Raw genomic sequence first — 27,822 nt, forward strand, 5'->3', positions numbered from 1 at the left:
GAATTCTGGAGTGTCTGTGTGCCACGAGGTTACCTTGTGGGGAAGGTCTTACGGAGTGGGTGTTAAGGAGGGTCCCCGCTGGAATGCACGGGGGGTCTGGCTGAGTAAACTGAGGCAGAGAGCTTCCTGGTTGCTGAGAATTCTAACCATCCCCGTACCCAGAAGAGCTTCCGAGCTGAGGAACAAATCCAGAAGCACTAGGAGAAGAAACACACGCAAACCAGGGACAGTGCCCGCCTTGTCCCCTGCCTCCTCCTGTGAGGCCGCAAGATAACAGACCCAAACCCACTGTAGGAACTGAAAAGACCTTTCCAGACTTACGGGGCCATGGTGTCCTTTCACTGCAGGCAGGTGGGTTTGGGGCCCCACAGGGTAGAGACCAGAGCTGAGGAGACGAGTGAGGCCTCCATCAGTTTTTCTCTGCAAAAGCGTTTGCCCAAAAGAGTATTCTGGCAAAACGGATCCAGACTTCTTTATAAAATGAGAGCATTGGAGTGTGTCCTTGCGGGCCGTGTTGACAGTGGTGCTTCAGGGATTGGGGGTGAAGGGTCAGGAGAGGAAGGCCTGGAGGAGGTGAAGTGCATGGAGGCCGCCCAGCGTTTGGGTCCAGAATCGGGAATTGAAGCATGTTCAGGCCTCTGTGCGTGCCACCCGTGTGTGCGTCTGCGTTCGTGTTCACGCACACCCACGTCCGTACCTGTGTGTCCACGGGCGTGGGTGTGCGCGTGCCCGTGAGCGCATGGGCCCGCACGCAGCCTGTCCGCGGCTCTGCGCGGCTGTGTGTCTGCACGTGTGTGTGTTTGCGGGCTCTGCTTCCTGTTGTTCGGCAGCTCAGCATCTGACACACAATCAGAGGAATTCTAGCCATCCCAGGGACGGGGCCTGGGCAGCCCTGGGAAAGCGGTTCCTTCTGGAAGGGATGGGGATGTTTCCTTTTATGGTAGCGTCGGCCGCTGCTGCCTTACGACTTGCCAGCCCGCGCAGGTACATTCTTGCCCAGTTGTGGAGCAGTGACTGAACGTGTCCGCGGCGGGGGCTGGCCCCACGGGGATGTGAGGGGGTGGGGGTGGGGGCGCCAGGGCCTGGGATCACAGCCGGGTTTGCTCAGACCTTGCTGGTGGCCACGCTGTCCTCAGGGGGCGGGTGTTGGGGATTGCCCTGTCCTCCCCAGCCCTTAGCCCCTGCTCCCTCCCTGCCCCCCCCCTGTCTTCCGGAGACCCTGCAGAGGCTCCCTGGGCCCTTGCTGCGTGGTCTTGAGGTCGGTCTTGAAGGACCTCGTTTGGTGGGAAAGTTGAGACCAGGGGCTGCTCTGAGAAGGTGCCCAGCGGTGAGCAGGGTGTGGGGTGTGTGGGTGGAGGTGCCTGGCTGAGTTTCCTTGCACCCCCACACTGTTGATGTTTGCTAGGGGGCCAGGGGGGGGGGGGGGGGGGGGGGGGGGCGCTGCCGTTTGTGTTGGGTGGGAGGCTTATTCTTGCCTCTCTCTGTCTGGATGTCCTCTTTCCCTCCCGAGCGACCCACAGACAAGGGCCGGAGACGCGTGTGAACGCATACGCGCCGGGATTGGGCACGTTGGAGGCTCTCCTTGCCAGGAGGCAGGTGACCTAGCTGAGCGGTGTCTGTTGCTGTTGAACAGCTAAAGCCGTCTCCTGAGGCCGTGAACACAGTGAGCCATGAGTCACTCTCCCGTCGTCCCATCCTGCAGGGCCCTGGCCGGCCAGTGGCAGCCAGTGAGCGTGTCCTTCCAGACCACCAGCGCTGGTTTCTGTGCAGCACCGCGAATTCTGATTGTGGCTGCTCCTCCTCTGAGACTCCTCAGCCAGTGCTTTTCTACTGGGGCTTGACTAGCAGTCCTCTGTTCCTCCTCATTAAGGACTCCCACTTCGCGATGGGGAAGTAGATAGCGGCCATTTGCGGAGCTCGTCCTATTGACGTGCCGGTCCCTCCGTTACATGTGTTACTTCTGTTTTCCACGCTAATCCTGTCAGGGAGTTAGTAGCATAGTTACTCTATGGATAAGGAAACCGAGACTTGGGATTTACAGACCTCACGGCAGCTCAACTATCAGTCGGATTTGACCTCAGGGAGTTGAGGGGATTACGCAGGGTCGGGTGAAAAGGGGAAAAACATGAGTTTGTCTTCTCAGCCATTGCTTAGGGTTGGACACCCCGCCCTGAACCAGGTCAGCCCAGACGCCTTCCAGCATTTCTGCCAGACTTCGCTTTCAAAGCGTGGTCGGTACTGTTCCTCCCGCACACAAGGGGCGCGAGCTGGTGTATCCTTACTTGCTAAGGGAGTCACAGCTGGGGACGGTCGTAGAAAGTTCCCGACGGCCAGGCCTAGAGGCCCAGGTTGTCCCAGACGCCGGTCAGAAGCTGTGATTCTGACGTGTTTGCGTTCCTTCCGAGCTGCCCTTGAACCAGCTCGCTGAGCCCTCCCACGTGCCAGACCCCGCACTGCTGCCTCTGTGCACGGGTGCTTGTCTCCCCGTCACGGGAGGAGGCGGGGGCTCCGGGAGCCCGTGCACGGGTCGGAGGTCCCACACACCCCGCGGCGGAGGCGGCCCTGTGCCCCAGCCTGGTCTGCCCGGCCCGCACCCAGCCGCCTTACCGACGTTGCCGGGCCTTATTTCTACGGCCCCCGCCCCAAGGGTCAGCGTAACAGGGCAGGCCTCCCCTCCGCCCTCAGTGCAGCAGACTCCTGGGGAGCTCTCTGGAGATGGGCTTTCTCGGAGGTGGTTTCCTGGGGGGGTGGGGCCGGGCAGCGAGGCTGGGCAGGCTGAGCTCCCGGAGTGGTGGGGGGAGGGGAGGAGCAGACGCCCAGCGACACTGGCACCCGTCCGAGTGGGGCATCGGGTGGGTGGATGCCGGCCGGCGTGCGGGGCCCTCCGCAAGGGCAGCGGCCGAGACCTTCTGCTCCTGGGGAAGGGGCAGCTCTTCAGAAGCCTGACAGGGAGGCTTTTGTATCCGGCAGAAGTTAACCTGATGTCTTCTTTGTTTCAGACCGAGAGGACCAGTCCATTCTGTGCACGTAAGTGTTTCTGCCCGGGTGGCGGGGCCTCGTGTCACCCCCTGGCTTGTCCTTGCTGTGCGGACTCCTGCCGAGACCCAGGCTGCTGAGCTCCGCTCCCAGTCGGGCCCCTGCCCTTTCCCCATGGGATGGACCTCCAGGCCCCAGGTTAGCCGCTCAGCAGTCCCGTGGCACAGATAAGCTTAGTTTCGGGGCCAGACGTGGACTCCCCTTCCGCTTCCTCGTACCGTGCGGGGAGGTCCGTAGCAGAGAGAAGCAGGAATCTTCTCCACAGTTGGGAGCTGGTGGGTGCCTCCAGAGCACATTCCTTCTAGCTCTGAACAGTGGCTTTCTTTACCTGCTTTGAAGCAGACACCGGGGCTGCTCGCCCTGGCCCCCGGCAGTTACTGAGGAGATAAATAAACCCCACTGTGGGGGGAGTTGATGGTACAGAGCATTCCTTCAAGTGGTTTCGAAGGGACACGTGTAAGTGCCTTTGGCCCATGAGACAACAGCTGCCCAGAGCCGATCCTGAGACTTTGTGACAGCAAGCCTCCCAGGTTCCCAGGCCGGGCAGCGGGTCCGGGTGGTCTGCTGTCGGGCCTCCCGAGGCCCATGGGAAGCGGCCGGAGTGAGGATTCCAGAACTCAGCATTTATTCGCCTGTTCCCCCTCCTGCCGCAAGGGGTTGGGTCCCTCACTGACACCTAGCGGAACGGGAGGCGGTGGCCCGGGTGCGTTGCGCTTCAAGGCTTTGGCCGCATCCCCCCTGAGAACTTTCTTGGCTCTCTTGGCAGGGGTGAGTCTGGAGCCGGCAAGACGGAGAACACCAAGAAAGTCATTCAGTACCTGGCTCACGTGGCCTCCTCACACAAGAGCAAGAAGGACCAGGTGAGCGCGGGCCTTCCTCCCTGAGGAAGAGCATCTCACAATTCGTAGTTCGGAGCGTTTGGGGGATCGAAGCAGAGGCCGGACCCTCTTTCCCGGGAGGCGGCAGCTCGGCCTTCTGGGGAGCGGGTCCGGTGGTAGCCAGCCCCCTTCTCCCCCGGCCTCCTAACTTTCTGAGTGGCTGTGGACACCGGAGACCCCCAGGCTTTGCGAAGCGGCGCTCCCGGCGTTTACGGCTAATTAGAGATTCCCAAACTCGGTTCTCAAGTTGTCGGAGACTTGGAGCCTCTCGGGCAGGCCAGCTTTTGAGCCCCCGCCTCCTCACCCGGCTGTTGAAATGCCTCTGGGTGGACGGTCCCCCAGTGAAGAGAGAAAGGGCAACTAGAAAGTCATCTCACTTCCCTTTTTCTCCCCCTCCCTCTTGATGGATTATGGTCGAACCCAGCAGTGTCCTCACTAGGTGAGCTTGCACGTTTACTGCACGTTCTGCACCAGGAATGCGTGTTCTGCCCATCGTGTGCCCTTGATTTATGTCTTTTCTCCTGAGCAGCTTTTCACTCCACACCGTTGTCACCTTCTGCGGCTAGACCTGTCCTCGTAGGCTCGGCTCACTGACTGTCTTGGGAGGAGGGGCTGGGTGTGACACGCGGTGACCTCTCGTGCACTCTGAAATGACAGCCCCCGCAGAGCGGGTTCGGGCCCCATCGCCGGAGCCGTTCTCGGAAACTCTGGTCGTGCCCAGAGCTCCCTGTGCCCACGGCAGCTGTAAGGCCCCGGTGCAGAACCCCGACCGAGGTCCGGCGGAATGGGAATCTGCTGTCCCGGAGCCCTACGTGCTCGGTGTCTGGACCAGATGGAGATGGCCGTCCCCTCTCCCCTCCCCCCCCCCCCCCCCCCCCACCACCTGCCAGCACTGTGCCAGTCAGAAGCAGCACCCGGAAGGCCCCACACTGGAGTGTCCCAGGGTTGGGGATGATCAGTCCTAAGCATGCCCGTGTGGTGCTCTCTCGCCTTTCTCTTAAGCACACACTCTTAGGCTTCCTTGTGAATTCCAAGTGCCCGTGGTGTCCCCTCAAGCCATCAGGGGGGACTGCGCCGTCTCTCCGTGGCTGCCCCTTGCCCCACGGGGGGCTCACGGGGAGCTGTGAGCAGCGTGTGGAAGTAAGTAGCGGTGTGTGTCTGTTGCATGCAGACCCGGGGTGTGTCCTGAATGTCCTAATGGGTACAGTCTTCTGGAATTGAACCAAAAGTAACTTTTCATGTGCCAAACTGCTCAAGACATTCTAAATCTCTTTCCGTGGGGCGTCAGGAGTTATATTTAGAAACTAATAAAGTTTCTCTTGCTCCCTGTCTCCAACCCCCATTTTCCATTCTCTTTAGGAGGCCTATTTCAAAAACAGAGCCGCGAGGCTAGGAATCCTCTAGCTGTGGTTTTCCGTCTCTGAATTTGCCATAAAATCCATTTCCCAACTATTCATTGAATGTCTAGTATGTGCCTGGGTCTCTGGAGGGTGACCTTGGAGTCCCTGCCCTGGAGAATGAGGGACGGGACCGCAGTTAGAGTCAGAACATAGACGCGTGGGGCTTGTGTCTGGGACTCCAGCTGCAGAGGGGGGACGGCAGGCCCTGGGCGCCCCGCTCAGAGGAGACGGCCTGCTGGAGGGAGGGGTGATGAGGGGGAACAAACTTGTCACATCCTATGTCTCCAGTCACAGTGTGTGACAGGCCACTCTGTCCCCAAGTGGAGAGATTGAATAGGTTGCCTCTGGCTTCCGATGACTGCTCAGGCCCTCAGTTGTAAAGGCCGCTGACAGTTTAGTGGAATTCCTTGCCTAAAGCTGTACAGTGATTTTCCACACACAGCTGGGGCACGAGACACTTGAACTTGGTTTATGGCTCTCGTATTCTGGAGCCTGTCACGGCACACTCTGGGCGACAGCTCTCCCTCGCAGTGACCCAGATGCTTCTCCCAAGGCTGCCCACCGGAGCGCCCCGACCTCACGAAGCCCATGGGAGGGCCGGGCTCCGGCCGGGGCTGCCGGTTGGCGAAGCACAGCGTGGGGGCGTGGGGGGGGGTGGGTGGGGGCCAGGGAACTTTCCAGGTAGACTTCCCTAGGCTGAGCCGTGATCTTCGGCCGTCTTCCTCTTCCTCCCTCTGTTGTTTATATACTAGTTGGAGACCACTGGCAGAAACACCAGCCAGTGAAGCCCTTCAGAAACCGGATGGGTTAATTCTAGACCTAGAGCATATGTTATCGACAGAACCTCATAAGGTCATGGTCACGTGCAGATTTTATTGAGAAATAAAGGTCTCTTCCGTGCCCGGGTATGGGTCAATAAGGAAAAACCCATAGGTTAGCCACCACCATTGTCTGCATGGAGTTCGGCTCCGGAATCTGAAGTGGCTGCCCCCTAGTTGGCCGAGCGGTCCCACGTGCCACAGCAGCAGCGTGTGGTCCCACAACAGAGACCTTAGCGAGGCTCCCAAGCCAGGGCAGGCGGCAGGCTCTGGTGGGGACCGTGGTCCCATCGGTCTGCGGAAACAGGAGCGGGAGTGGCCCAGCCAGCCTAGTGGCCCGGCCCGTGCTCTGTGAGGAGCGTCTTAGTGGGTGGGGGAGCGGCGCTCCTCCAAATTGGACTCCGTGGTCTGCCTCCGCTGACTTCGCAGGCTCGCGTGAGCCCTGTGGGCAGGGGCCCGGTGTCCCGCGACGGCTGGTGCCAAGCATACATGTTCAGCCCGTGCGGTGGATTTGATCCCTGCTCCTCAGCGTGGCTCCACTGACCCTCCTTCACTTAATCCGTGTGGTGTGAAAACAAAAGACTCCCTGGTGTCCGGTGGGGTGGGGGTGGGGGGGAGCCCTGGCGGAGGACGGGCTGCTGGAGTAGGAGAGTCTGCCCCGGTCCCTTCCAGCCCCTGGCTCAGTGCTCTGCAGACGAGTCTCGTCAGCAGCAGGTGTGCCTGGAAGGCTGAACCTCACGACTCTCCCGGGAGCTCCTGCTACTTCCAGTTTTCCTTTTCATCACTCACGGGCAGCCGTTCCCGTAAAATCCTGGCCGGAGTCCAGCCTTGCTAATAAATACAAAAGCCGGCCTGGCCCCTGTGTGATGTTCTTTCCCCCTAGAGAGATCCCAGGTATTAAGGGCCGAATTTTCCGCAGCCAGCGTCCGTTACTGCCTGGCCTGCTGGGAAGGTGATGGCTGCTTCCAAAATTGATCTAGGCTGGTGGGGTAGAGCCCCACGCAGGGCTGGGGGACAGGGCGGTGACTGGCACCTGTCGGAGAAGACGCGAGTTGGCGCCCGCTTTGCCGGTTGATAGCCGCATGACCTCGGGGCCACCCTGTTTTGCCTATCCTGAGGATCCGGGGATAGGGAGGCTTAGGGTGTGTCAGCCACATGTGTGGCTTGGGACCACAAGTAGAGTTTATTGGTGTTGTCGATAAACAGTTTAGAACCCGTGGTGGGCCTCACTGATCCCCGGCTCACGCACTGGACACTCTGGAAGCACGTCTGTGGGGGTGGGTAGGTGGCGGGACAGGGTCCAGCAGGGAAAGTGCCGTGTCTATCAGGACACGGATGAAATGAGCTGGTGTCTTTTATGGAGCTGATTCCTTCTCGCCTTGTCCTGTGAAAAGGAAAAAAATGTTGTCGGGTATCGGGCAGAGAGGGCAGAGGGAAGCCGTTGTTCCTTGGGGGGGAGGTGGGGGGCTCTGCGCAGGGGGAGAAATGGTGCTGCTTCCTGACGCGTCCTCCAGAGTCGAGCTGGGGGGAGCCACCCACCTTCCCTTCCTGGGGGTGCTGATCGGTCAGTCCGGCGATGTAAGTTCAACACCTGGCGGGAAGGTCGCTCCCGAGTGACACAGGGGCCAGGCTGCGACTGGCGTGGCCGGAACGCCCTCTGTTCCTGGCGCGCTGGGCGTGTAGGCACAGCTCTGCCACTGGCCCCCCTGCCTGGCGGAGCAGGTTCGACGACCTGAGCCGCTGCCTGGCCTTCACCGCATCCCCGGGTTCCTTTCCAGGGCGAGTTGGAGCGACAGCTGCTGCAGGCCAACCCCATCCTGGAGGCCTTCGGGAACGCCAAGACTGTGAAGAACGACAACTCCTCCCGATTTGTGAGTAGTGGCCGGCCATGCCCAGCTCGTGGGGCTCAGGCTCCCACCCACGGCTTTGGCACACGTCGCCTTCCAGCTGCCGCTCTCACCTCTGAAAGTGAGGCAGCTTCGGACCTGGTTGCCTCCCGGCCTGTGGTGGGGAGTAGGCTGGGGTGAGCTCCAGCTGGTGGGGACCTGCACACGTGGCTGCTTCAGCCCGGGTGGCAGAGGACTGGGGGGGAAGGGGGGACAGCGGGGAGTTACCTGCCGGTCCCGCGCCTTGTCCTGTTGTAGCCAACAGCCAGATGGAGGACCGAGGAGCACTCCTGTGCCTTAGCGGATGAACTTGGGCATCTCTGGATCTTGTCCTGGCCCAGGCTTTAAGCAGCACAGCGCTGAGTCCTGAGTATCCATGCAGTGCGCTGCACGGGCCCCTGGCCTCCGACATGGGCATGGTCTCTTGATTTTCCCTCTTCGGGCTATACCGCAGGAGCTAGAAACTGGAGGACCGGGCTTCTGATTCTCTTTATCTGTCTCTCCTTAGGGCAAATTCATTCGCATTAACTTTGATGTCAATGGCTACATCGTGGGAGCCAACATTGAGACTTGTATCCTTGGTCTGGAAACGAGACCTTGTCTGGAGGGACAAGACCTTGATGGAGAGGAGTCCTGGGCCTGGAGTCCCGCGTCTAGAGGGGAGGGACAAGACTTTGATGGAGAGGAAGCTGCCTCCTGATTCCAGCAGCTTCCTCCTTATGGGCCTGTTAGGACACCTCACCTGTGGCTTCAGGAAGAGTATCCGGAGAAGCTCATGGAACACCCAGCCCCGAGCTCAGGTTTTTCTTTACTGGCAGGACAGAGCTCTGCTTCGAAAGGGATGGGACGACAGAAGACCCTCCAGTGTGGTTCCCAGAGGGGCAGGGTTCGAGTGGATGCTCCTTCATTTCTCCCTAGCACAGGCATCGTAGCCTTGCTGGTGGGACCATTCTGTGCTCCAGCCCCTTGTGAGAGGGGGCTCTTTACCCAGACAGGGCTCCCAAGTGCGAGAGCTGCTTTTGGACAGGCTGTGCCCCCGGAAGGAGCCGATTTAGTTGGCTTTTGTTCGATTTTGCCATTTTCTGCCTGGCAAAGTTCAGTCACTTTTGATGGGGGCGGGGCGGGTGGGAGTGGCCTTCCGTCCCGCTTGCTTGTGCAGTTCCTTAATGTTTGCCAAGATCTTTTGGAGAAATCTCGTGCTATCCGCCAAGCCAAGGAGGAACGGACCTTCCACATCTTCTACTACCTCCTGTCTGGGGCTGGAGAGCACCTGAAGAGTGAGTAGTGGGCCGGCAGCCTGGCACGTGGGCTGCGGGCCCTGGTCGGGCCACATGTTCCGCTTGAGAAACGAAAACGCCAGCCTTCCGAGGCCTCGGCCTTCTGATTTGAGCACGCCAGAGAAAAGTCAGGGCGGTCGAGCCTGCCTCTGTGAATCACGGGGCCCTGATGCTCTTGGGGGCTACGTGAATGTCAGTCTCACGCTGGGGAGAGGGCATTCCTGGCTGCTCCGTGGTTCTGGGGGGTACCTCGGGGCTTAGGGGTGCCTCCCATCCTCCCAAACCTCTGAGGCCCCAGTGCTGACTTGAACCCTGGTTACAGCCCCTCACTGACCCTCCTTACAGCTGATCTCCTGTTGGAGCCATACAACAAATACCGCTTCCTGTCCAACGGGCACGTCACCATCCCAGGGCAGCAGGACAAGGACATGTTCCAGGAGACCATGGAGGCCATGAGGATTATGGGCATCCCAGAAGAGGAACAAATGGGTACAAGGCTGGCCCTCCTGTGGGGGAGGGAGGGGAGGCAGGAGGCTGGTCATCGCGCCCTAGGAGGCACGGGGCAGCTGACGGGCCCGGGGAGCACTTCCTGTTGGCTCTGGCTCTCGGGGAGTCCTGTGGAGGCTAGGAGGAAGGCCTTGAGTGGGCATGAAGCAGTACCTCGTATCTGAGTGTCAGGGTTGTCCGTTCCCACTGGTACCACAGGCAGGACAAAGGACGGGTGCTTACCTGCTCCGGTCCTTGCGTTTGCTGAGAGGGGAATATTCCTGCTTCATCGGAAAGGGGCCAGGATCTTTGTGTTGGTGAAGTGTGGAGCGTGCCTGTGTCTTCCTGTTTCCTCAGAAAGAGGGCAAAGAGGCCTTCAGGCTTTGTTTTCGAAAGAGTGGGGGACAGGGAGAACACACCCTGTTCTCTAACGTGAGGGTCGGAGCCACCTTGGCTCAGCTACCGATAATATGCAAACGGTGGGTACAATGTTGTGCGATAAAACTTTACTTATAAAAACAGGCAGTGGGCCCTTGGGCCAGAGGCACGTCCTTGGCCCAGATTTAGAAGTTTTAGGAGTTTTAACAGAACTTGGATCTAAGCACAGGGCTGCCCAAGCTGAGGTCTGCCCGAGGCCCTGACCGTGAGCCCTGCAGGGGGGCTGTGCCCACCATGTGGCTTGTCCTGTCCACGCCCCCCAGGGAGGGGAGCGGCTGCCTCCACCCAGGGGCTTATTCCAATCCCTGCCTGGTTCTGAGCTGCCTTTGGTTGCACCCCAAGGCTTGCTGAGGGTCATCTCGGGAGTTCTTCAGCTCGGCAACATCGTCTTCAAGAAGGAGCGTAACACCGACCAGGCATCCATGCCTGACAACACAGGTAACACCCGTGGGCGCCTCACCTGGAATGTGGGGCCTGGTGTCTGGGCTTGGATTTGCTCAGGAGAAGAAGTCTGGTAGAAATTCCAGACCGTCCTCCGTTGTTCGTCTCCTGTGTATCTCTGCCTAGCTATCACTTCGGGTTCTTTGTAAACTGTACATGAACGTGACCCTAGTGCTTTTTCGGGGAGGCGGCATCAGAATGAGTTAGAAAACCCCTTGATCATATGGACCAGGGCCTCCCTCTTTTGTCGTGGAGGCCAAACCAGTCGTCCCAGTTAAAACAGCGATGTCGGCGGCCTCTCCGTCTCAGTGCGTGCCTTACCCGTGAACACGTCAGGACCGTGAAACGCCTCGGCCACCGCTGTCCCCCTGAGTCCTGCAAACGGCCCCACTTAAGCGATCAGCCTTAATGTGCCCTTCTGAGGGGCTTCTGAAAAGACTGAACACGTGGGTGTCTGGGCGTAAAAGGCGTTTCCGCGGGATGTGTGCCGTTGTGCCCCTTAGCGGGATTGGGGCCGGCTCCTCACAGTCCTGTCCCTGGGTGGGACGCACTCTTGCACTGTGTGGCTGAGGTTGTGCGGAGGAACGGGTGCTGGGCCCCCAGGTAGGATGGGTGCCTCCCGGCCGCTCATGGCTGGTGAGGGTGCAGGTCGCCACGGCTGCTGGGTCTAACAGGGGAGCCGAGGACTCTGTGCCCTGCTGCGGAGGGGCCCCGAGCCGGTCTTCCCCGTGATGATTGTTCAGCCACCACCTCGTGCTCCAGCAGAGGGACCTGTTCTCTTGGGGTTAATTAAAACTTCTCTCCCTTCCCTTCCTTACTCTTCGGAAAATACCAGCCGCCCAAAAAGTGTCCCACCTCCTGGGGATCAACGTGACAGATTTCACCAGAGGAATCCTCACCCCGCGCATCAAGGTGGGACGGGACTACGTCCAGAAGGCACAGACTAAGGAACAGGTACGCCCTGTGGCCCGGGGGGGGGGCCCCCGGGGGGGGGCACTTCCTGAGGAGGCTCGTTGCGGTGGCCTCTCTGGGGCCTGCTCTGGGCCACTGTTGTGCCAGGCGCCTGGCCAGGTGCCTCATTCAGCCCTCACAGCAGCTCAGGGAGCAGGTGGTCTTTACCTTCCGTGAGAACATGAGAAAGCTGGCCTCGGGGTGTCCGTATGCCGCCAGAGGCCCAGGGACCCGAGGCCCCTCGCTCAGGAAGGACCTTTACTAGTTGCGCCTCTTTGCGCCAGGGCGACGTCGAGACCAATCGGTCGGCGGGTGCGGAGGCAAGTCCCGTCCTGGTAGAGAGTGAAACGGGAACCCGCTGTGTCTCTAGCACAGCTCGTTCAGGTGCAGGACGGTGGCAGCCGCCCTCCAAGCCCGGGCCCAGAAGCTGGCTCTCCACCGCCTGCTGTCTTGTCGTGCGTGGTGAGAGACGGCAGCGATGTCCCTCAGCCGCAGCCTCCCCCGGGAGCCCAGCTCCCGCCCCGCCAGGCCCCCTGTCGGCACGGGTGGTGCCATCTCCCAAAAATGCTCTCAAGTTCGCTCTTCCCTAAGGGTGCCGTCCGCTGTAGCCCCACTCTGGTGGCTGTCACCATCACTGGTACAGAGCCATCCCACCACAGCCAAGAACATTGTTCCGAAAAGACCACAGTTGTCACTAACTGTTCATTTCCCTGATAATTAAAAAAAAATTTTTTTAACGTTTATTTATATTTGAGAGAGAGAGCGCGTGCGCACACGCGAGGGAGGGGCAGGGACACAGACAGACTCAGCACGGAGCAGGCTCCAGGCTGCGAACTGCGAGCTGTCAGCACAGAGCCCGACGCGGGGCTCGAACTCACAGGCTGTGAGATCATGACCTGAGCCGGAGTTGGGCGCGCAACCGACTGAACCACCCAGGCACCCCTCTTCTTTTTTTTTTTTTTTTTTGAATGTTTATTTATTTTGAGAGAGAGAGCACACTCACAAGCAGGGAAGGGACACGGACAGAGGGGGACAGAGGATCCAAAGCAGGCTCCGGGCTCCGTGCTGACAGCAGAGGGCCTGATGTGGGGCTAGACCCCACGAGCAGGGAGATCGTGACCTGAGCTGATGTCAGTCGCTCAGGTGCCCCCATTTCCGTAACCATTAAAGAACCTTTATTTTTCCACGATGAAACTACTGCATGAATACCGCAGATGCTGAAAATATAGAAAAGTCTAGAGCAAAGAAGAAACGATCACAGCCCTAGCCAGTGACAGTTATCGGGCAGCTCTTTATTTGCTGCAAGGCTTTTTCCTTTCTAAAACTTAGCTGTCACCCTGTTCAAGCATTTGCACAATAGAACAGGGTACTGAGCCCCGTGTGCCCATTGCTCGGGCAGCGTCGAGTCACTGACTCCCGGCCAGTCTTGTCTCATCATTAACCTCATTCCCCCCTCCCCTCCTCGCACATTATTTGAAGGGAACCTCACACGTCTTACCATTTTTTCTGTAAATACTTCAGTATGTCCCCACTTTTTATTTCATTTTTTATTTTAATGTTTTTTATTATTTATTTTTGAGAGAGAGCATAAGCAGGGGAGGGACAGAGGATCCAAAGCAGGCTCTGCACTGACAGCAGAGAGCCCAGGTGGGGCTCGAACACACGAACCGTGAGATCATGACTGGAGCTGAAGTCGGGCGCTCAACTGACTGAGCCACCCAGGCGCCCCAATCCCCATTTATTTTAGAAAGGTTTTTGCAAATGTCTAAGTACTTGATGCTATGCCTCATTGCTGGGTACGTAGGCTGTTTCAACTTTTGGTTATTATAAATAACATTGTAGTGAACATACTTGTGTGTGAAGCTTTTTTTGCATCCTGAGGGCTGTTTCTCTGGGCCAGATCCCTGCAGGTGGGTTTCCTGGAGCAAAGGGTTACCAGGTTTAAAGGCTCCTGGACCTGACACTCTGTCCCCCGGGGTGTGTCCCCTCCCTTCCCTCCCCAGGCTGACTTTGCCATCGAGGCCTTGGCCAAGGCCACCTACGAGCGAATGTTCCGCTGGCTGGTGCTGCGGATCAACAAGGCTCTGGACAAGACCAAGAGGCAGGGCGCCTCTTTCATCGGGATCCTGGACATCGCTGGCTTCGAGATCTTTGATGTGAGCTCCTCCCTCGTGCCTCCTTGGCCACCTTCCCCCTGGCCGGGCGTCTTCTTTCCTGTGGCCCCAACAGGAGTCTGAGCGGGCCACCTCCTGCCTCACATGGAGGCAGGGGACATCAGTGGGGCGTATCTTAAGTTGAAATAAGCATGCCCACCCCCAAGCAGCAGGGCTAGAGAGAGCGGGACCGTGTAGCTGCCCTTCTGTTCGTGGGCAGGTGCTTTCTGAGATTTTACTCTCTGGCAACTATTTATTGGGCGTTGGGACAAAACACCGTCTCTGCCCATGAAGACTGAAGTCTGGTAGGAAAACAATGATAATTACAGTAGATCAGACGTTCTTAACCCGGGGTCCATGGCACATCTCGGAGAGGCCGCGAGCTTTGGGAGGCGGGGGTGGGGAATTCTCTCTTTAGTTTTCACTAACGTGTCACTGAAGGGATGCATTTCTTTTTCATTGTGAGTTGAGCAACATATCGAAACCGCAGTTGCCTGAGCAGCGCTTGGGGTCTGTCTCCGGTGGAAATCAGATGTTTGCACATCACAGCAGTTGCTGCGGGGACGTTGTAACATCATTTATGTTCATCCGCTTCAAAGTGTTGCAAGTTAGGACGCCCACAGCCTGTGCTTGTTATGTATGTCATTAGTATGTCACGGTACTTGGGTAATTGCATTTCGACAGGACTTCTTTCCTTCGCAAACTGTTTTATTCATTTTTCAAACGTTGTTCTGAGAGAGGTTCTGCCAGGCTGCTAGAAAGGTCCACAGGAGCCCCCGCTCTGGGTTTGATGAGGGAAGGCGCCCGCCCATCCGGGCTCCCCGGGGCCAGCGCTGAGGTGCTCAACACCCATCCCCTCCTTCCCGAGGCGCTGCGGCTCTGCGGCGGGCGGGCAGCCCTCTGACGTGGCCTCCTCCTTGCAGCTCAACTCGTTCGAGCAGCTGTGCATCAACTACACCAACGAGAAGCTGCAGCAGCTCTTCAACCACACGATGTTCATCCTGGAGCAGGAGGAGTACCAGCGCGAGGGCATCGAGTGGAACTTCATCGACTTCGGCCTCGACCTGCAGCCCTGCATCGACCTCATCGAGAAGCCAGTAAGAGCCAGACCTGCCCAGACCTCAGGCCCGGCTGGTCCTTTGTCCCCTCACGAGGACACGCCGTGTTGGCCCGTGGGGGCTGGGAGGGGGCGTGTCTGGTTCCTCTCCCTGGCGGTGTCACCTGCAAGAAAAGGTCATGGGCTCAGACCTGCGGCCTGGGAGCCTCGCCCAGCTGCTGACCAGGTGGGGATGCGGCTGGTGCTTCAGTCCCGGAAGACCACCCAGTGTTTACCTAAGGGGCGGGCGCAATAAGCCTTTGTCTTAAGGAAACAGGCTTGGTTTTATTTAGGTCGTAACATCCTATCCCCGGATGCTTCTGCGGCAGCGTAGGTTGTGCAGACCCAGGGCGTGGAGTGCTGTTCCCCGTACAGGTGCTGAAGCGCCGTCTGCCCCCCTCAGGACTAGCTCAGCACCAGAGCTCCCGCCCCAGAGCGTTGGGTGCTGGTGGGTGGTGGTGACCAGAGAGCTGCCCCTCTTCCTTCACTTCAGAGTGAAAGTTCTTGCCAGGTGCCCTTGGGGTCTAGGTTGGACAGGGTGTGCTCTTTAATGGAGCCTGAGCTGTTTCTTTGTCTGTATTCCCTCCTGATGGGGTTAAAGTGCTGAGTGAACCCATATCTTCCCGGAGTCCTGGGCTACTGAAAATGTGTAGACCAGAGTTACCCCGAACTGCTAAGTAGTTGGAAAAGCCTAGGAAGAAGTTGGTCCATTTGAAACCACTGGTCAAGGCGGGGAGCAGGGGTTAAAAGACCCCACGGTCCTAACGTGAAGCAGTTTACTTTTGTGATGAGTTGGGGTTTTTTTTGTTTTTGTTTTTTTGTTTTTTTAAATCAGTCGAGTTTTCCAATGAACAAGATCCCATCTGGCTTTGAGTCTTGTCAGCCAGTCTCCATGGTGTTTGAGTCCACTTTCTGATTTTATCAATTGAGTGTACTTGGGGCTTCCTCGGAGGACTTGACCTAAGTGTTGCATCTCACCACATTGTGGTGCAGACACAGCCTGTGGTGCGGTGTCTCAGGGTGACTCCAGGGGCAGAGGCACCTGTGAGGACAGCCTCTGGGCATGCGGTCATGGCACACGTCCATCAGACCTACCGGGGATTTCCAGTGCACTAGGTTGGAGAAACTCCGTGATGGATCATCTGGCTGAGGTGTGTCAACCACAGACTAGACCCCAGAAGTTTCTTTTTAAATTAGAACTCTTTTTTTTTTTAATGTTTATTTTTGAGAGAGAGAGAGAGAGAGAGAGAGAGAGAGAGAGGAAGGGAGGGAGAGGGAGGAGAAGGGGCAGAGATAGAAGGAGACAGAGGATCCCAAGCGGGCTCTGTGCTGACAACCAACAGTCTGATACGGGGCTCAAACTCATAAACCGTGAGATCATGACCTGAGCTGAAGTCGGACACTTAACCGGCTGAACCACCCAGGCACTCCTAACCTAGAACTCTTGAATCGAGTTTCGCTAATGCTTCTTTTACTCTGAGTGTGAGGGCACACGCTGTCTACCTTCTGTTGAGATTCTGGGGCTTCTGAATACTGACCTTTGCCTTCCCGGGAGGGCAGGGGTAGGGTGCACTCGCCAGGTCAGGCTTCACCTGTGTGATGCTCTGCATTTTCCAGGCTGGTCCCCCTGGCATCCTGGCCCTGCTGGATGAGGAATGCTGGTTCCCCAAAGCCACCGACAAGAGCTTCGTGGAGAAGGTGGTACAGGAGCAGGGCACCCACCCCAAGTTCCAGAAGCCCAAGCAACTGAAGGACAAAGCTGATTTCTGCATCATCCACTACGCAGGCAAGGTGAGGGGAGCACCTGCACGGAAAGGTGCCGGACAGGTGGAGATGCTTCCGTCTAGGCTGAGGAGCTGGGCAGCCCAGGGAGTGGGACGGGGGGGTTGGGGGGCACTGCTTGTCTAGTGACTCACCCAGCAGTGTGCCTCGACTCTGGAGTTTAAACTAGAACTCTGTCACTCGTTAAGTAGTATGACTTTGGGCCAGTCAACATCTCTGAGCCTCATCTGGGAAATAGGTAACCACTGTCGTGCACGGTGACGTGTATTAAATGAGCTTGCGAAGCCCGGTGCTCGGCACAGGTCAGCGCTGTGGGGCAGGGCCACCTCGCCTCTGTGCTCCTGACCTTGTGGGCTGGACCACGTGCGTCGCCCGGGACCGTCATGTGCTTTGTGGGATGTTTAGCAGCACTCTCCCTAGACGCGACGAAAATGTCTAGGCTTCGCCAAACACGGGGTGGGCACAGTCGTCCTGGTTCAGGGCCACCACTGTAGGTGACGGCTTGGTCATCACCGGGCCTGCTCGGCCCCAAAATGGCACAGCTGCCTTCATCCCTAACCGAAGAGGGTACCCTGAGTCCACAGGGGTCTGTGCGTAGAATAAAGCTGGTTGCAGCAAGTTCCGTGTCGCTTGCTTGACGCTCCTAATTAGTCATTGCAGCCCGAGCAGGTGGCGAATCAGGCGAGGAGAGCCACCAGCTTGCATAGCTGACCCTGAGCCATACCTGGTCCCCGCCTGCTGCCCCTGCCCATGGCCCCACGCTGCCTGCCCGCCTGGTCCCTACAGCTGCTGAAGCGCGGAGCTCTTGCCTTTAAAAATACTCATTAAAAAACCCTGTGTCTGTAGCCGCCTAAGGTAATGTCCCTGAACCTGCATTTCCACCTCTGCCTTTGTTAGAAATGCACGTGCAGTGATGCTCGCCGCGCTCTTGTTGCAGAGTATTATTTATAACGCAAAATAGCGGGCACCCCCGAAAGCCCGCTGGGGCGAGCCTGAGCGACGAAAGTGTCCACGTGTGTCCACGCTTGGGCTGCGGCACCGCAGCTAACGGGACAAGCCTGCCGGCTGTGCCCAGGTGGCCGCAACGCCGTCCCTGCGGCTTTTGTCATCTCCCGGGAGGTGACTGTTCTCCTAGGGAACAAGAAGCCAGGGTCACACGCCTCATCGCCGGTGCGCGTGTGGGAGAACCTCCAGAAGGGGCCGCGGAGGAGCAGTGGCCCGAGAGCAGGGGTCACCTCTGCGCGGTGCTGTGCGTTGGGAAGCGGGAGGCCAAGGTGGCCCGCACGCCGTCTGTACTGTTCGGGGAGCTTCACAGTGAAAGTACAGCGGATTGCCCATTCACGTTTTTTGGAAAAGGCAACAATCGTGCAAGCTCAGAGAAAACTCGGGCGTCCTGGGAAAAAACAAAATAAGTAAATAGATAGGTAGATAGACCGCAGAAGTCCTTGTTCTGTTGCCAGAAAGAAACACTGGAACACTTTGGTTATGTCCTGCTAGGGTTGTTTTCTTTATGTTTGTATTAGAAAAAAATAATAATAATAATACAGACTGATACCCTGACCTTGGCTGCAACATAGATCTCTTAGTCCCCCGTTGCTGGATGTCCTTGTGCGCAGCTTTTCGCCCTCCCGTGTCACGCCGCCCTTGCCACGCCTCAGTTTCTTTCTTGGGGAAGGAAATACCAGCTCAGGGGGTGTTGGCGTTGTTAGGCTTCTCCCCACCCCCCGCGGGGCCGGCTTGTTTTCGGGGCCCGCAGTGAGAGCTGGCGTCCCCAGAGCAGCCTGTGACCCCCGCGGCCCCGACCCTTGCAGGTGGATTACAAAGCCGACGAGTGGCTGATGAAGAACATGGACCCCCTGAACGACAACATCGCCACGCTTCTGCACCAGTCCTCCGACAAGTTCGTCTCGGAGCTGTGGAAGGATGGTACGCCCTTTGCGCCCCCCCTCTCTTCCCGCCTCCCCTGCGGTCCCAGGACACGGGGCGGGGGTCCGCCTGACGCAGGCTGGGTGGCCTCCACCCGCGGGAATGACAGGGCGGCCCAAAGCCTCGCCACACAGGTTCCCGCCCCCCCCGCACTTTATTGCGTTTCCGCCTCTCCTTGGCAGGCCGGTGGCTCTGGAGTTGTTTTCTTTCCTTGTTTCCGTCCGTTCCTCCTTTCCTCTTGCCTGGTTTTGCTTTAACCTCTTTGTTGCAGAGATGCAGAACACTCAGAGAGCCTATTTCTATCAACGCTTTCCCATTCTCCACCTAGAACCAGGTGACTGGCCACCCGGAGGGGTGACCCTTGTGTGTGCCGCATCCGGGGCTGCGTGAGACACGCTTCTGCTCAGATATTCTTACCCGCCCCCGCCCTCCCCCGTTGGCTCTTCCTGCCTGACTGTCCTCTTCCCCAGTCCGGCCCCCGGCTCGCGGGCAGGCTGTCGATGTTGATCTGTATGGATCTTGAAAGCAGAAAACAGCAAGTGTGAAAATTCATATGCTTCTCAGAAATGCACGTGCAGAGATGCTCGTGAAACGCTGCTTGAATGGCTGTGCTGTCTCAGCATGAGACTTAGGTGTTGTGCGCCCCCTGCCCCGCGTATGTGCACCTGAAGGCTAAAATCGCATCTGTGCCTGCGTGCAGCGCTCTCAACCAGGGCCTGCCCCTTCTGGGCCGGGCCTCCAGGGGGCAGGACGTGCTCACATGAAACGGCCGGTTATTATGGGGCACATCCGACCTTCCTCCGGGCAACCTGAGTGGCCACAAGCCACCCGCTCGCGGGAAACCCTCTGTAGCCGGTAAAACGGGCCCCGGGTTCCTAAGGTCAGAAATGGCTCCCATTTTAATCGACTGGATCATCGAGTCTGTCCTCACTGCCCACTTCGGTCTTGAGCACCTGTTCTTTCTGCCGTCTTCAAATAAATATTAGAGGTCTGGCCGCAAAGGAATAGGAAGCAGACTTTGGCACAGAAGCCTTAGCTTTTATATCCAGTAGCAGAAGCCCTCAACGTTCACATTGGCTCTTGGCTTAAAACTGACCTCAAATCACTGGCCACTTTGGTGAGGTTTGCTGGTTACTTGGGTCTCACCTGGGAGGAAGCAGTTTCTTCATTGCTCTGGGCGTGTGCCCTAGCGGCAAGGGCTGCTTCCTCGGAGGGTGTCTTAGACGATGAAGACCTGTGAGCTGGGAGACCTGCAAGATGCAAGGGCGGGAGGGGGTCTTCAGACTTCAGAATATGCGTTGTCAGCACTAGTTCCTGAGACCTCTCTGCTCCTGACGCCACATGCTGTCCCGGGTCCCTGGTTTAGGGAGCTCTGCACGGGAGGCTCCCGGACAGAGAGGGAATCATCCAGAGTCCTATAGACAATGGCAGGTAGCTTCACGGCAAAGGTCAGTGGGAATTCCGAACACCGATTGTTTTTTTGTCTGTTTGGTTGGGTTTAAAAAAAATTTTTTTGTAAGTTTATTTATGTATTTTGAGAGGAAGAGAGAACGTTAGTAGGGTAAGGGCAGAGAGAGAAGGAGAGAGAATTCTAAGCAGGCTCAGCACTGTTAGTGTAAGAGCCCGGTGAGGGGCTCGAGCTCATGAATCGTGAGGTCATGACCTGAAACCAAGAGTCAGATGCTTCATCGACTGAGCCACCCAGGTGCCCCTGTTTGTTCGTATTTTTAACGGGACCATGGGACTAGAGGATTCTGCAGGTCAGGTTTTAACACCTCCTTAGAACCAGCCTAGCGGCATAGCCTGGAAGCTTTATCGCATCTCTCTGGGAATAGAAGCTTCCACAGTGGGCTGAAGATGGTTCATGTGAATGTGGGGTTGGCCAGTAGACCGTCCCCCTTAATGGCTTAGCCGGCTCTCTCAACCCTTTCCTGCTTCCTGTTCACAACATCAAGTTTGCTGAACGTTTGAGGTTGATCTCAGCTCTCTGTGTAGATTCTAAGTAGAAGTGGTCCCACTGTTCCGGAGTCTCCCCTCCTTCTGTCCAGGTGTCTGTCCGTCTCTTTCCTGTCCCTCAACCCCCCCCCCCCCCCCGCTGGGACCACTGGGTATTCATGTGCTGTTTGGGTGGTCTCCACAGTGGACCGCATCATTGGCCTGGACCAGGTGGCCGGCATGTCGGAGACGGCGCTGCCCGGGGCCTTCAAGACTCGGAAGGGCATGTTCCGCACCGTGGGGCAGCTCTACAAGGAGCAGCTGGCCAAGCTGATGGCCACGCTGCGGAACACCAACCCCAACTTTGTCCGCTGCATCATCCCCAACCACGAGAAGAAGGTGCGGGTGCTAGGCTCCTGTCTGTCTCCCCGGGCAGAACTGATTCCTCCCCACACACCCTGAGAGCCTCGGTGAAGGGCCCCCCCGCCCCCTGCCCTGCCCCGGCTGCGATCGTAGCCGCCTTCCTGCTTGGGCACACCGTCTCTCTGTGGCCTTTCCCAGACCTGGGTCGGGTAACGTGGCTGTCCAAACCCGCGGGCCGCAGTGATGCCCGTTCCCGGGGGCTGTTCTCCCGTTGAGTCCGGAGGGGGCCTTGCCCGGCCTTTCTCCATCAATCCTCCACATGGGGGCGAGACCACATGCATGTTATTTGTTTCTCCAGGCTGGCAAACTGGACCCCCACCTGGTGCTGGATCAGCTGCGCTGCAACGGGGTTCTGGAAGGCATCCGCATCTGCCGCCAGGGCTTTCCCAACAGGGTGGTCTTCCAGGAGTTCCGGCAGCGGTGAGCCTCGGCCGGGAGCCTGTGTCTCCGGGGGCAGGGCACCTGGGCGAGGGAGCGGTGTCCCCGTCCACGGAGAGCTGAGGTCCGGCCCGCTCCCGCTCCTTCTCTGTGCCGCCCTCTGTGTGAGAAGGGATTTTTATTCCTAGTGATTGGGAGGCTTTGCTGCTGTTGGAGGAACCAGGAAGAGAAATTCAAAAGGAATCAGCCGGAGACTGGGGTGTTAGAGGAACTTTGTAGAAAGATGGAGACTGCAGAGCGCTGCAGCCTCTGGCCGTGCACACAGAGAGGGGCGTTGATGACGCCGTCCTGTTTGCCTCACGACTGCGTTCAGTGCCAGCCCTGTTTCTGGGGCCATCCCACGCGTTAGAGGCCCTGCAGCACCCTGGGGGAGAAAGGGAGCGCGGCCTTCCCGGGTTAGAGATGTGGACAGTGGGCAGTTAGCAATCGGGGAGCCCAACCTAGAGCTCGCCCTCGAGTGGCCGAAACAGTCCAACGTGAGTTTCCATTCACTTTCTGGAAAACACGCAGGCGGCCTTTCTGTGCCGTTCAGCCTAAGAAAAGAGCAGGGTGGGATTTGCCAAATGTCTTCCTTCCTCGGGAGACTGTGGGGGAGAGAAGGTTAGCTGTGCTGCCCCGTAGGGCCTGTCCTCCTCTCCGTGCGCCCCAGGCCACGTGGAATCCAAGCAAAGGTCCGGTGCAAGCATGGCTGACCAGGCTCCTCTTTTTCGCTCAGATACGAAATCCTGACACCAAACTCCATTCCTAAGGGCTTCATGGACGGGAAGCAGGCGTGTGTGCTCATGGTGAGTACGGCTGCCACCTGCACCTCCCTCTGGGGGTGGGCCCTCGGGCGGGAGGGTGCCCGTGTGCCCGGACAAGTGCCCCTCTCACCCGATGACACCTGTGCTCCGTGGTCCTGCTCTTGCTCTGGTCCTGATCCTGCCAGGCGCTCCGAGCGGGGGACCAGGGCCGTGTAGAGGACACCGGTGCTCCAGCCATGGCAGGGCTCTGACGTGGGAGGGGCTCTCCCTTCCTCTGGGGCACATTCTCGCGCTTTCTTGCTCATATCTCCTCTGATCGTCACGCCCAGTGTGGTCAGCAGAGGGCACTTGCCCACCAGGGGAGCAGGCCCCGAGCACTGCAGCTGCCCCAACCTGCGCAGTCCGTGCTTCCGGACGTTTCCTCTCGGCCCCTAGAGCAGTGCCTGATGTGCATTGGGCACTCTGAACTCTGCCGGGATGAAGGACGGCCTGTGGCAATGCCAGCCAAGCTGGGCCCCGATCCCCACTGTGTCGTACTTCCTACTTTGTGGGCGTCCTGTTGTTCCTGATGGTCCAGGGTTAGCGGCCACTGCCTTTGGTCTCCTTTACTGGGCATTCTTCCCAAAGAGGAGGGAGGATGGGCTAGGGCGTTGGCAGAAAGAGAAGAGGGAAGAAGGAATCCAACGCCGACTGTGTGGGAGACTCTGCGTCAGATGATAGGGAGGTGGGGTAGGAGGGAGGAAACCGTTCCCCACTGTCCCGCGCTCACCAGCCCCACCCCGTGGGACAGAAGGTGTGATCGGTGGAGGGTGTCTGGGCCACCCTTTCTCCAGGAGACTCAGTTAGTGGCTGTCCAGGTCGAAGGCCCCTCCTTCAGGTGCAGGGAGGGAAGATACCCACGCTGGCTCTGGCCCAGCCTCCCCTTCCTCCGGGATGACTGGGGCGTCTGTGGGCCCCGAAGCTCTCCCGGACCTGACTCCGCCCACTGCAGGCTCTGCCTTTTCAGAGCTAGTGCAGAATCCTCCTCTCCCAGGAAGACAGGCGGCCCCTTGCCGGTGGGTTGACGAGAGAGCCTTGTGCCGCCCCGAAACCGCTCGGTGATGGCACTGGCCGCTGAGATCTGCTCCTTACCCAGTACGTGTGGCCCCAGGCTGAGCACTGTGCTCTCCTTTCCGTTCCCACAGCTGTCCTGGGGAGGAGGCACTATGACTTGCTTTCTTTGTTCACTGTTTTTAAAAAAAAAAAAAAAAAAAAAAAAAAAAATCAAAGCCTTATTCCCATCTTCTAGCTGAGGGAGGGTGGGTTCCCAGAGGCTAAAGCCCCAGGCACCTAATCAGCGTTTGGTGCCGGGCTTGGCCTGAACCGGAGCGTGTCCTAGTCCTGGGTGAGGAGGTTGACGACGCTCGGCCAGCTCTCTCTGAGGGCAGCGCGGCTGGGCATTGGTAGTCCGTGATCGTGGTGTGCGGGGGCGGGAGGTCGAAGGAGAGGCCTTCAGGTCCCTTTAACGTCCAGGTTCTGTGTCTTTCTGCCGTCTCATGCGTCACTGCGCCCTGTGCGGGAAGCCACCTGCCCCTCCTCCCGGCATCCTCCGAGCCCGCCTTCTCTGGCTCCGGGGCCGCACAGGCTGCCCGGCGGAGAAGCGGCCGCTGGCAGACAGCCTCTCGGGGACAGAGCACTGGCTCTCCGCGTTGCTCTGAGGGCCCCGTGGTGGCACGTGGTGAACGGCCTGCTCCGCTCCCGTCTAGATCAAAGCCTTGGAGCTGGACAGCAACCTGTACCGCATCGGCCAGAGTAAGGTCTTCTTCCGGGCCGGTGTGCTGGCCCACCTGGAGGAGGAGCGGGACCTGAAGATCACCGACGTCATCATCGGGTTCCAGGCCTGCTGCAGAGGCTACCTGGCCAGGAAGTAAGTCCTTAGAGGGGCCCGCCTCCGCCCAGCCTGCCTGTGCGCGGGCCCTTCGCAGCCTTCCTGCCGCACAGGGGACTGTTGGGAACTGGTGGCCTGGGACGCCCTGATGCCAGTCGGAGGTCCAAGGGATGCCCACGTGGAGCTCCCTGCTCCCTGCCTTCTGAGTTTATGTCTGAGGGTTTAGGTGACGGGCTGGGAAGGGGGTGACTCTGCGCTCGGATTTGCCTGTCCCAAACAGTCCTGTTTGCCAGTTCCTCGTGTGGGGATGATGCCCGGAACCTGGTCGTCCCCAGAGTCCCCTGTGCTCCCGGGGCCCGGAGACTGTCCTTGGGTCCAGAGCAGCTCCTCTGAGAGTCGGGCTTACGTGCTGCAGGACAGCGGGTGTGGGAGCTGCACGTTAGTCTCCTGACCGGGTCTGTGCTGAGGGACGTACATTCCACGTGAGCTGTGAGCACTGGGGGACAAAACAGGGGTTTGTGGTATCGGACCCACGGAGCCTTCATTTATCCAGAAGCCCCCGGTTGACACCTTGAGCCCCCCTTTGTAGGACGTCAGCTGCCGACATTTTCCTGCCAATCAGAAGCCCCTGGTAGCAGGTGGCAGGAGGGTGGGACGCTAAAGTCAGTACATGTCCTCAGCCACCGGCCGTCACACTTGACTCGGACCTAGTTAGCTCGCGAGGGACTTTCACCCCTCGAACCCACTTCTCCCTTGGTGAAGGAGGACGGTCGGGGTCCTTGTCGCCCTCTGTGGGTTCACCCACAGGACTCAGCGCCAACGCCGGGCCTCTTTGCTGCACTCCTGTCCGGAGGTCTGCGGTCCCCCGCCCTGACCGCGTCTCTCCACCCAGGGCCTTCGCCAAGCGGCAACAGCAGCTGACGGCCATGAAGGTCCTGCAGAGGAACTGCGCCGCCTACCTGAAGCTGCGGAACTGGCAGTGGTGGCGGCTCTTCACCAAGGTGGGTTCCGGAAGGCGGCCCCACCTCCCCGTGGCCCGGCGGGCGCTCTGCCGGCCCCAGCTGCGGCGGAGGGGGACAGCGACCTCACACCAGCCTCTGTGCGGGACTCACAGCCCCCGGGGTGGCTCCCTGACCGCGTGAGCCCGAGGCGGCCCTGCCCCGCCCGGTCTGGAGTGTGCAAGCCGTGTCGTGCCTGGTGCACGCGGCCCAGCCTGTCGTCGGGCTCAGAGCAGCTCCCGAGGTGTGACGGCCCCGCGTGCTACCCGTGCTGTGCCCCCAAGCGGCTGCGGGGCAGTGGGTCAGAATGCGCACGCAGTCGTTCAGCGGCTTTGTTTGTTTTTAACGTTTTATTTATTTATGGGGGGGAGGGGGCGGGGTTGAGGGGCAGAGAGGGAGAGAGAATCCCAAGCAGGCTCTGTGACGCGGGGCTCAATCTCACAAACCATGAGATCGTGACCTGACCCGAAATCAAGGGTCCAACGACGCTCATTCAACGCAGCCACGCAGGGGCCCCTCAGCTGCTTTTGTTTGTAAAAAATAGCCTAAAGAAGAGAATAAAAGCTCACGTGTAATCCCTTCAACCCCAAGCCAACGGCAGTATTGAGTAGATGTCTCAATATTTATTCCCGCTATCTTTTCTCCCTTAAGTCTTTGCTCAGTAAGCCATATGCATTCTTACCCAGCTGAGCTCTGATTTCTGTAGACAATCTTGTGTTTTATATTTTCCATTTAGAATTCCTTCACGAGCATCATTTTTTAAAAGTTAGCATGTTGTGGGGCGCCTGGGTGGCTCAGTCAGTTGGGTGGCCAACTTCGGCTCAGGTCATGATCTCACAGTCCGTGGGTTCGAGCCCCACAATGGGCTCTGTGCTGACAGCTCGGAGCCTGGAGCCTGCTTCCGATTTGGTGTCTCCCTCTCTCTCTGCCCCTCCCTTGCTCATGCCCTGTCTCTCTCTCTTAAAGGTAAATGTTAAAAAAAAATTAAAAAAAAAAAAATTTTTTTTTAATGTTTATTTATTTTTGAGACAGAGAGAGACAGAGCGTGAACAGGGGAGGGGCAGAGAGAAAAAAAAATTTTTTTAAGTTAGCCCGTTGTTCCCTGGAGATGTGTCGTATTTTACCTGGTTTCTTTCCCCACGGTGTCTCTTCAGCCCATTCCCAGTTTCTCACCGTTGTAAACAATGCCGTTCTGAACACCTTCCTGCATACGTGGGGGCCGTTTCCCTGACGTGTAATTAGCGGGGCAGAGGCCTGTGGCACACAGCACCGAGTTGATCCCCAGAAAGCTCGTGTGTGTTTGCACCTCCTTCCCGTCAGTCTCGCCAGCTTGCGTGGGCGCAGGTGAGGGGAAGGCCTCATGTTTTGGCCGTGCCCCCGTCTCCCCTTCCAGGTCAAGCCGCTGCTGCAGGTGAGCCGGCAGGAGGAGGAGATGATGGCCAAGGAGGAGGAGCTGGTGAAGGTCCGCGAGAAGCAGCTGGCTGCTGAGAACAGGCTCACGGAGATGGAGACGCTCCAGTCCCAGGTCGGTATCTGCAGGCTTCGCCCCGGAGCTTCGCGCATCCGCTCCCGGTGCTGCCACCTGCTGGCCACCAGTAGGCGGGGCATGTTTGGGGTTTAAGGAGATGTCAGCGGTCACTGTCAAGCAGCGTTCGTCTCTCCACAGTCCCCCTTCGGGGTCCTGTGAGGTAGGGAGGGCCCCCCCGTGGGATGGGAGGTTCCTGAGTGTTAGGTTAGCCTCTCTGAGCCTGCATCCTGGGGTTCGCCGTGGCCAGCTCACGGAGTAGCGGTGAAGGATAAAGAACACGATGTTTATTTAGGAAGCGCCCGGGAACCGAAGCAGCCTCCCCCTTGACCCCCCCCCCCCCGCCCATGGGAGCCGAGCAAGAGAGCACCTGGCCCCGACTGGCCCGAGGAGGTCGCAGGGGCTTACGTGTTCCGCGTGCTCCCCGCAGCTCATGGCGGAGAAGTTACAGCTGCAGGAGCAGCTCCAGGCGGAAACGGAACTGTGTGCCGAGGCGGAGGAGCTGCGGGCCCGCCTGACCGCCAAGAAGCAGGAGCTGGAAGAGATCTGCCATGACCTGGAGGCCAGGGTGGAGGAGGAGGAGGAGCGCTGCCAGCACCTGCAGGCCGAGAAGAAGAAAATGCAGCAGAACATCCAGGTAGAGGAGGGGGCGGGGCCGGATGCCGGAAACGGGGCGGCGGGGACGGGACCGGAGGCAACGCGGAGGCCCCCAGCGCTGCCAGCGGGGCCTCGGGCCCGTCTGGTGTCCCTGCCCCGGTGCTCGCCGCGGCCAGCGTGAGTGGCCGGGGGCGATCGGCTCGGCCTCGCTCGTGGCGGCACCGCAGGACGAGGGGCCACGCGACCGGACCGGGCCTCTCGTCCCCGTACCCCAGTTTTACAGACAGAACCCCCACGAGTGGGGGGCGGGCCGCGTGGCCCGCCACCCCTCACGGTCTCCCCGGCTCCGCGGTAGGAACTGGAGGAGCAGCTGGAGGAGGAGGAGAGCGCCCGCCAGAAGCTGCAGCTGGAGAAGGTGACCACCGAGGCCAAGCTCAAGAAGCTGGAAGAAGACCAGATCATCATGGAGGACCAGAACTGCAAGCTGGCCAAGGTGAGGCCCCGAGCGTGGAGACGCGGGGCCGTGGAGGGCGAGCGGCCGGGCGCTGGCGGCTCGAGGCCCGCGGCCTCCTCCCCCTGCCTGCGGCGCTGCGGCTTCTGCTGGGTCACGGTCACAGCTCCTCTTCCGGGGTGTCCGTATCCTCTGGGAGCCAGCGTCCTGTTCAAAGGGATGTTTCTCACAGCGGAGTGGGGCCCAAGGGGAAGGTTTGGCCTCTGTTCTCAGGCTC

The 27,822-nt window shown here is 58.9% G+C and overlaps 1 protein-coding gene across 2 annotated transcripts in view; it reads left to right on the forward strand.

Moving 5' to 3' along the window:
• MYH9 (myosin heavy chain 9) overlaps positions 1-27,822 on the forward strand; it is a 92,443-nt gene that overhangs the window by 47,353 nt on the left and 17,268 nt on the right. For both annotated transcript variants that reach the window (XM_040490927.1, XM_040490928.1), the window contains 20 exons: positions 3,000-3,027; positions 3,803-3,896; positions 7,911-8,003; positions 8,527-8,590; positions 9,197-9,295; positions 9,641-9,784; positions 10,562-10,657; positions 11,496-11,614; positions 13,615-13,767; positions 14,688-14,861; positions 16,478-16,651; positions 18,454-18,568; positions 20,709-20,902; positions 21,225-21,346; positions 22,080-22,149; positions 23,853-24,013; positions 24,867-24,975; positions 26,366-26,497; positions 26,928-27,134; positions 27,450-27,587. In XM_040490927.1, coding sequence (XP_040346861.1) covers positions 3,000-3,027; positions 3,803-3,896; positions 7,911-8,003; positions 8,527-8,590; positions 9,197-9,295; positions 9,641-9,784; positions 10,562-10,657; positions 11,496-11,614; positions 13,615-13,767; positions 14,688-14,861; positions 16,478-16,651; positions 18,454-18,568; positions 20,709-20,902; positions 21,225-21,346; positions 22,080-22,149; positions 23,853-24,013; positions 24,867-24,975; positions 26,366-26,497; positions 26,928-27,134; positions 27,450-27,587 — 2,486 coding nt within the window. The remainder of the gene's footprint in view (positions 1-2,999; positions 3,028-3,802; positions 3,897-7,910; positions 8,004-8,526; positions 8,591-9,196; positions 9,296-9,640; positions 9,785-10,561; positions 10,658-11,495; positions 11,615-13,614; positions 13,768-14,687; positions 14,862-16,477; positions 16,652-18,453; positions 18,569-20,708; positions 20,903-21,224; positions 21,347-22,079; positions 22,150-23,852; positions 24,014-24,866; positions 24,976-26,365; positions 26,498-26,927; positions 27,135-27,449; positions 27,588-27,822) is intronic.

Source organism: Herpailurus yagouaroundi, unplaced genomic scaffold (assembly GCF_014898765.1).
Source record: "Herpailurus yagouaroundi ecotype Mexico unplaced genomic scaffold, PumYag 182, whole genome shotgun sequence".
In the NCBI taxonomy this organism is placed as follows: domain Eukaryota; kingdom Metazoa; phylum Chordata; class Mammalia; order Carnivora; family Felidae; genus Herpailurus; species Herpailurus yagouaroundi.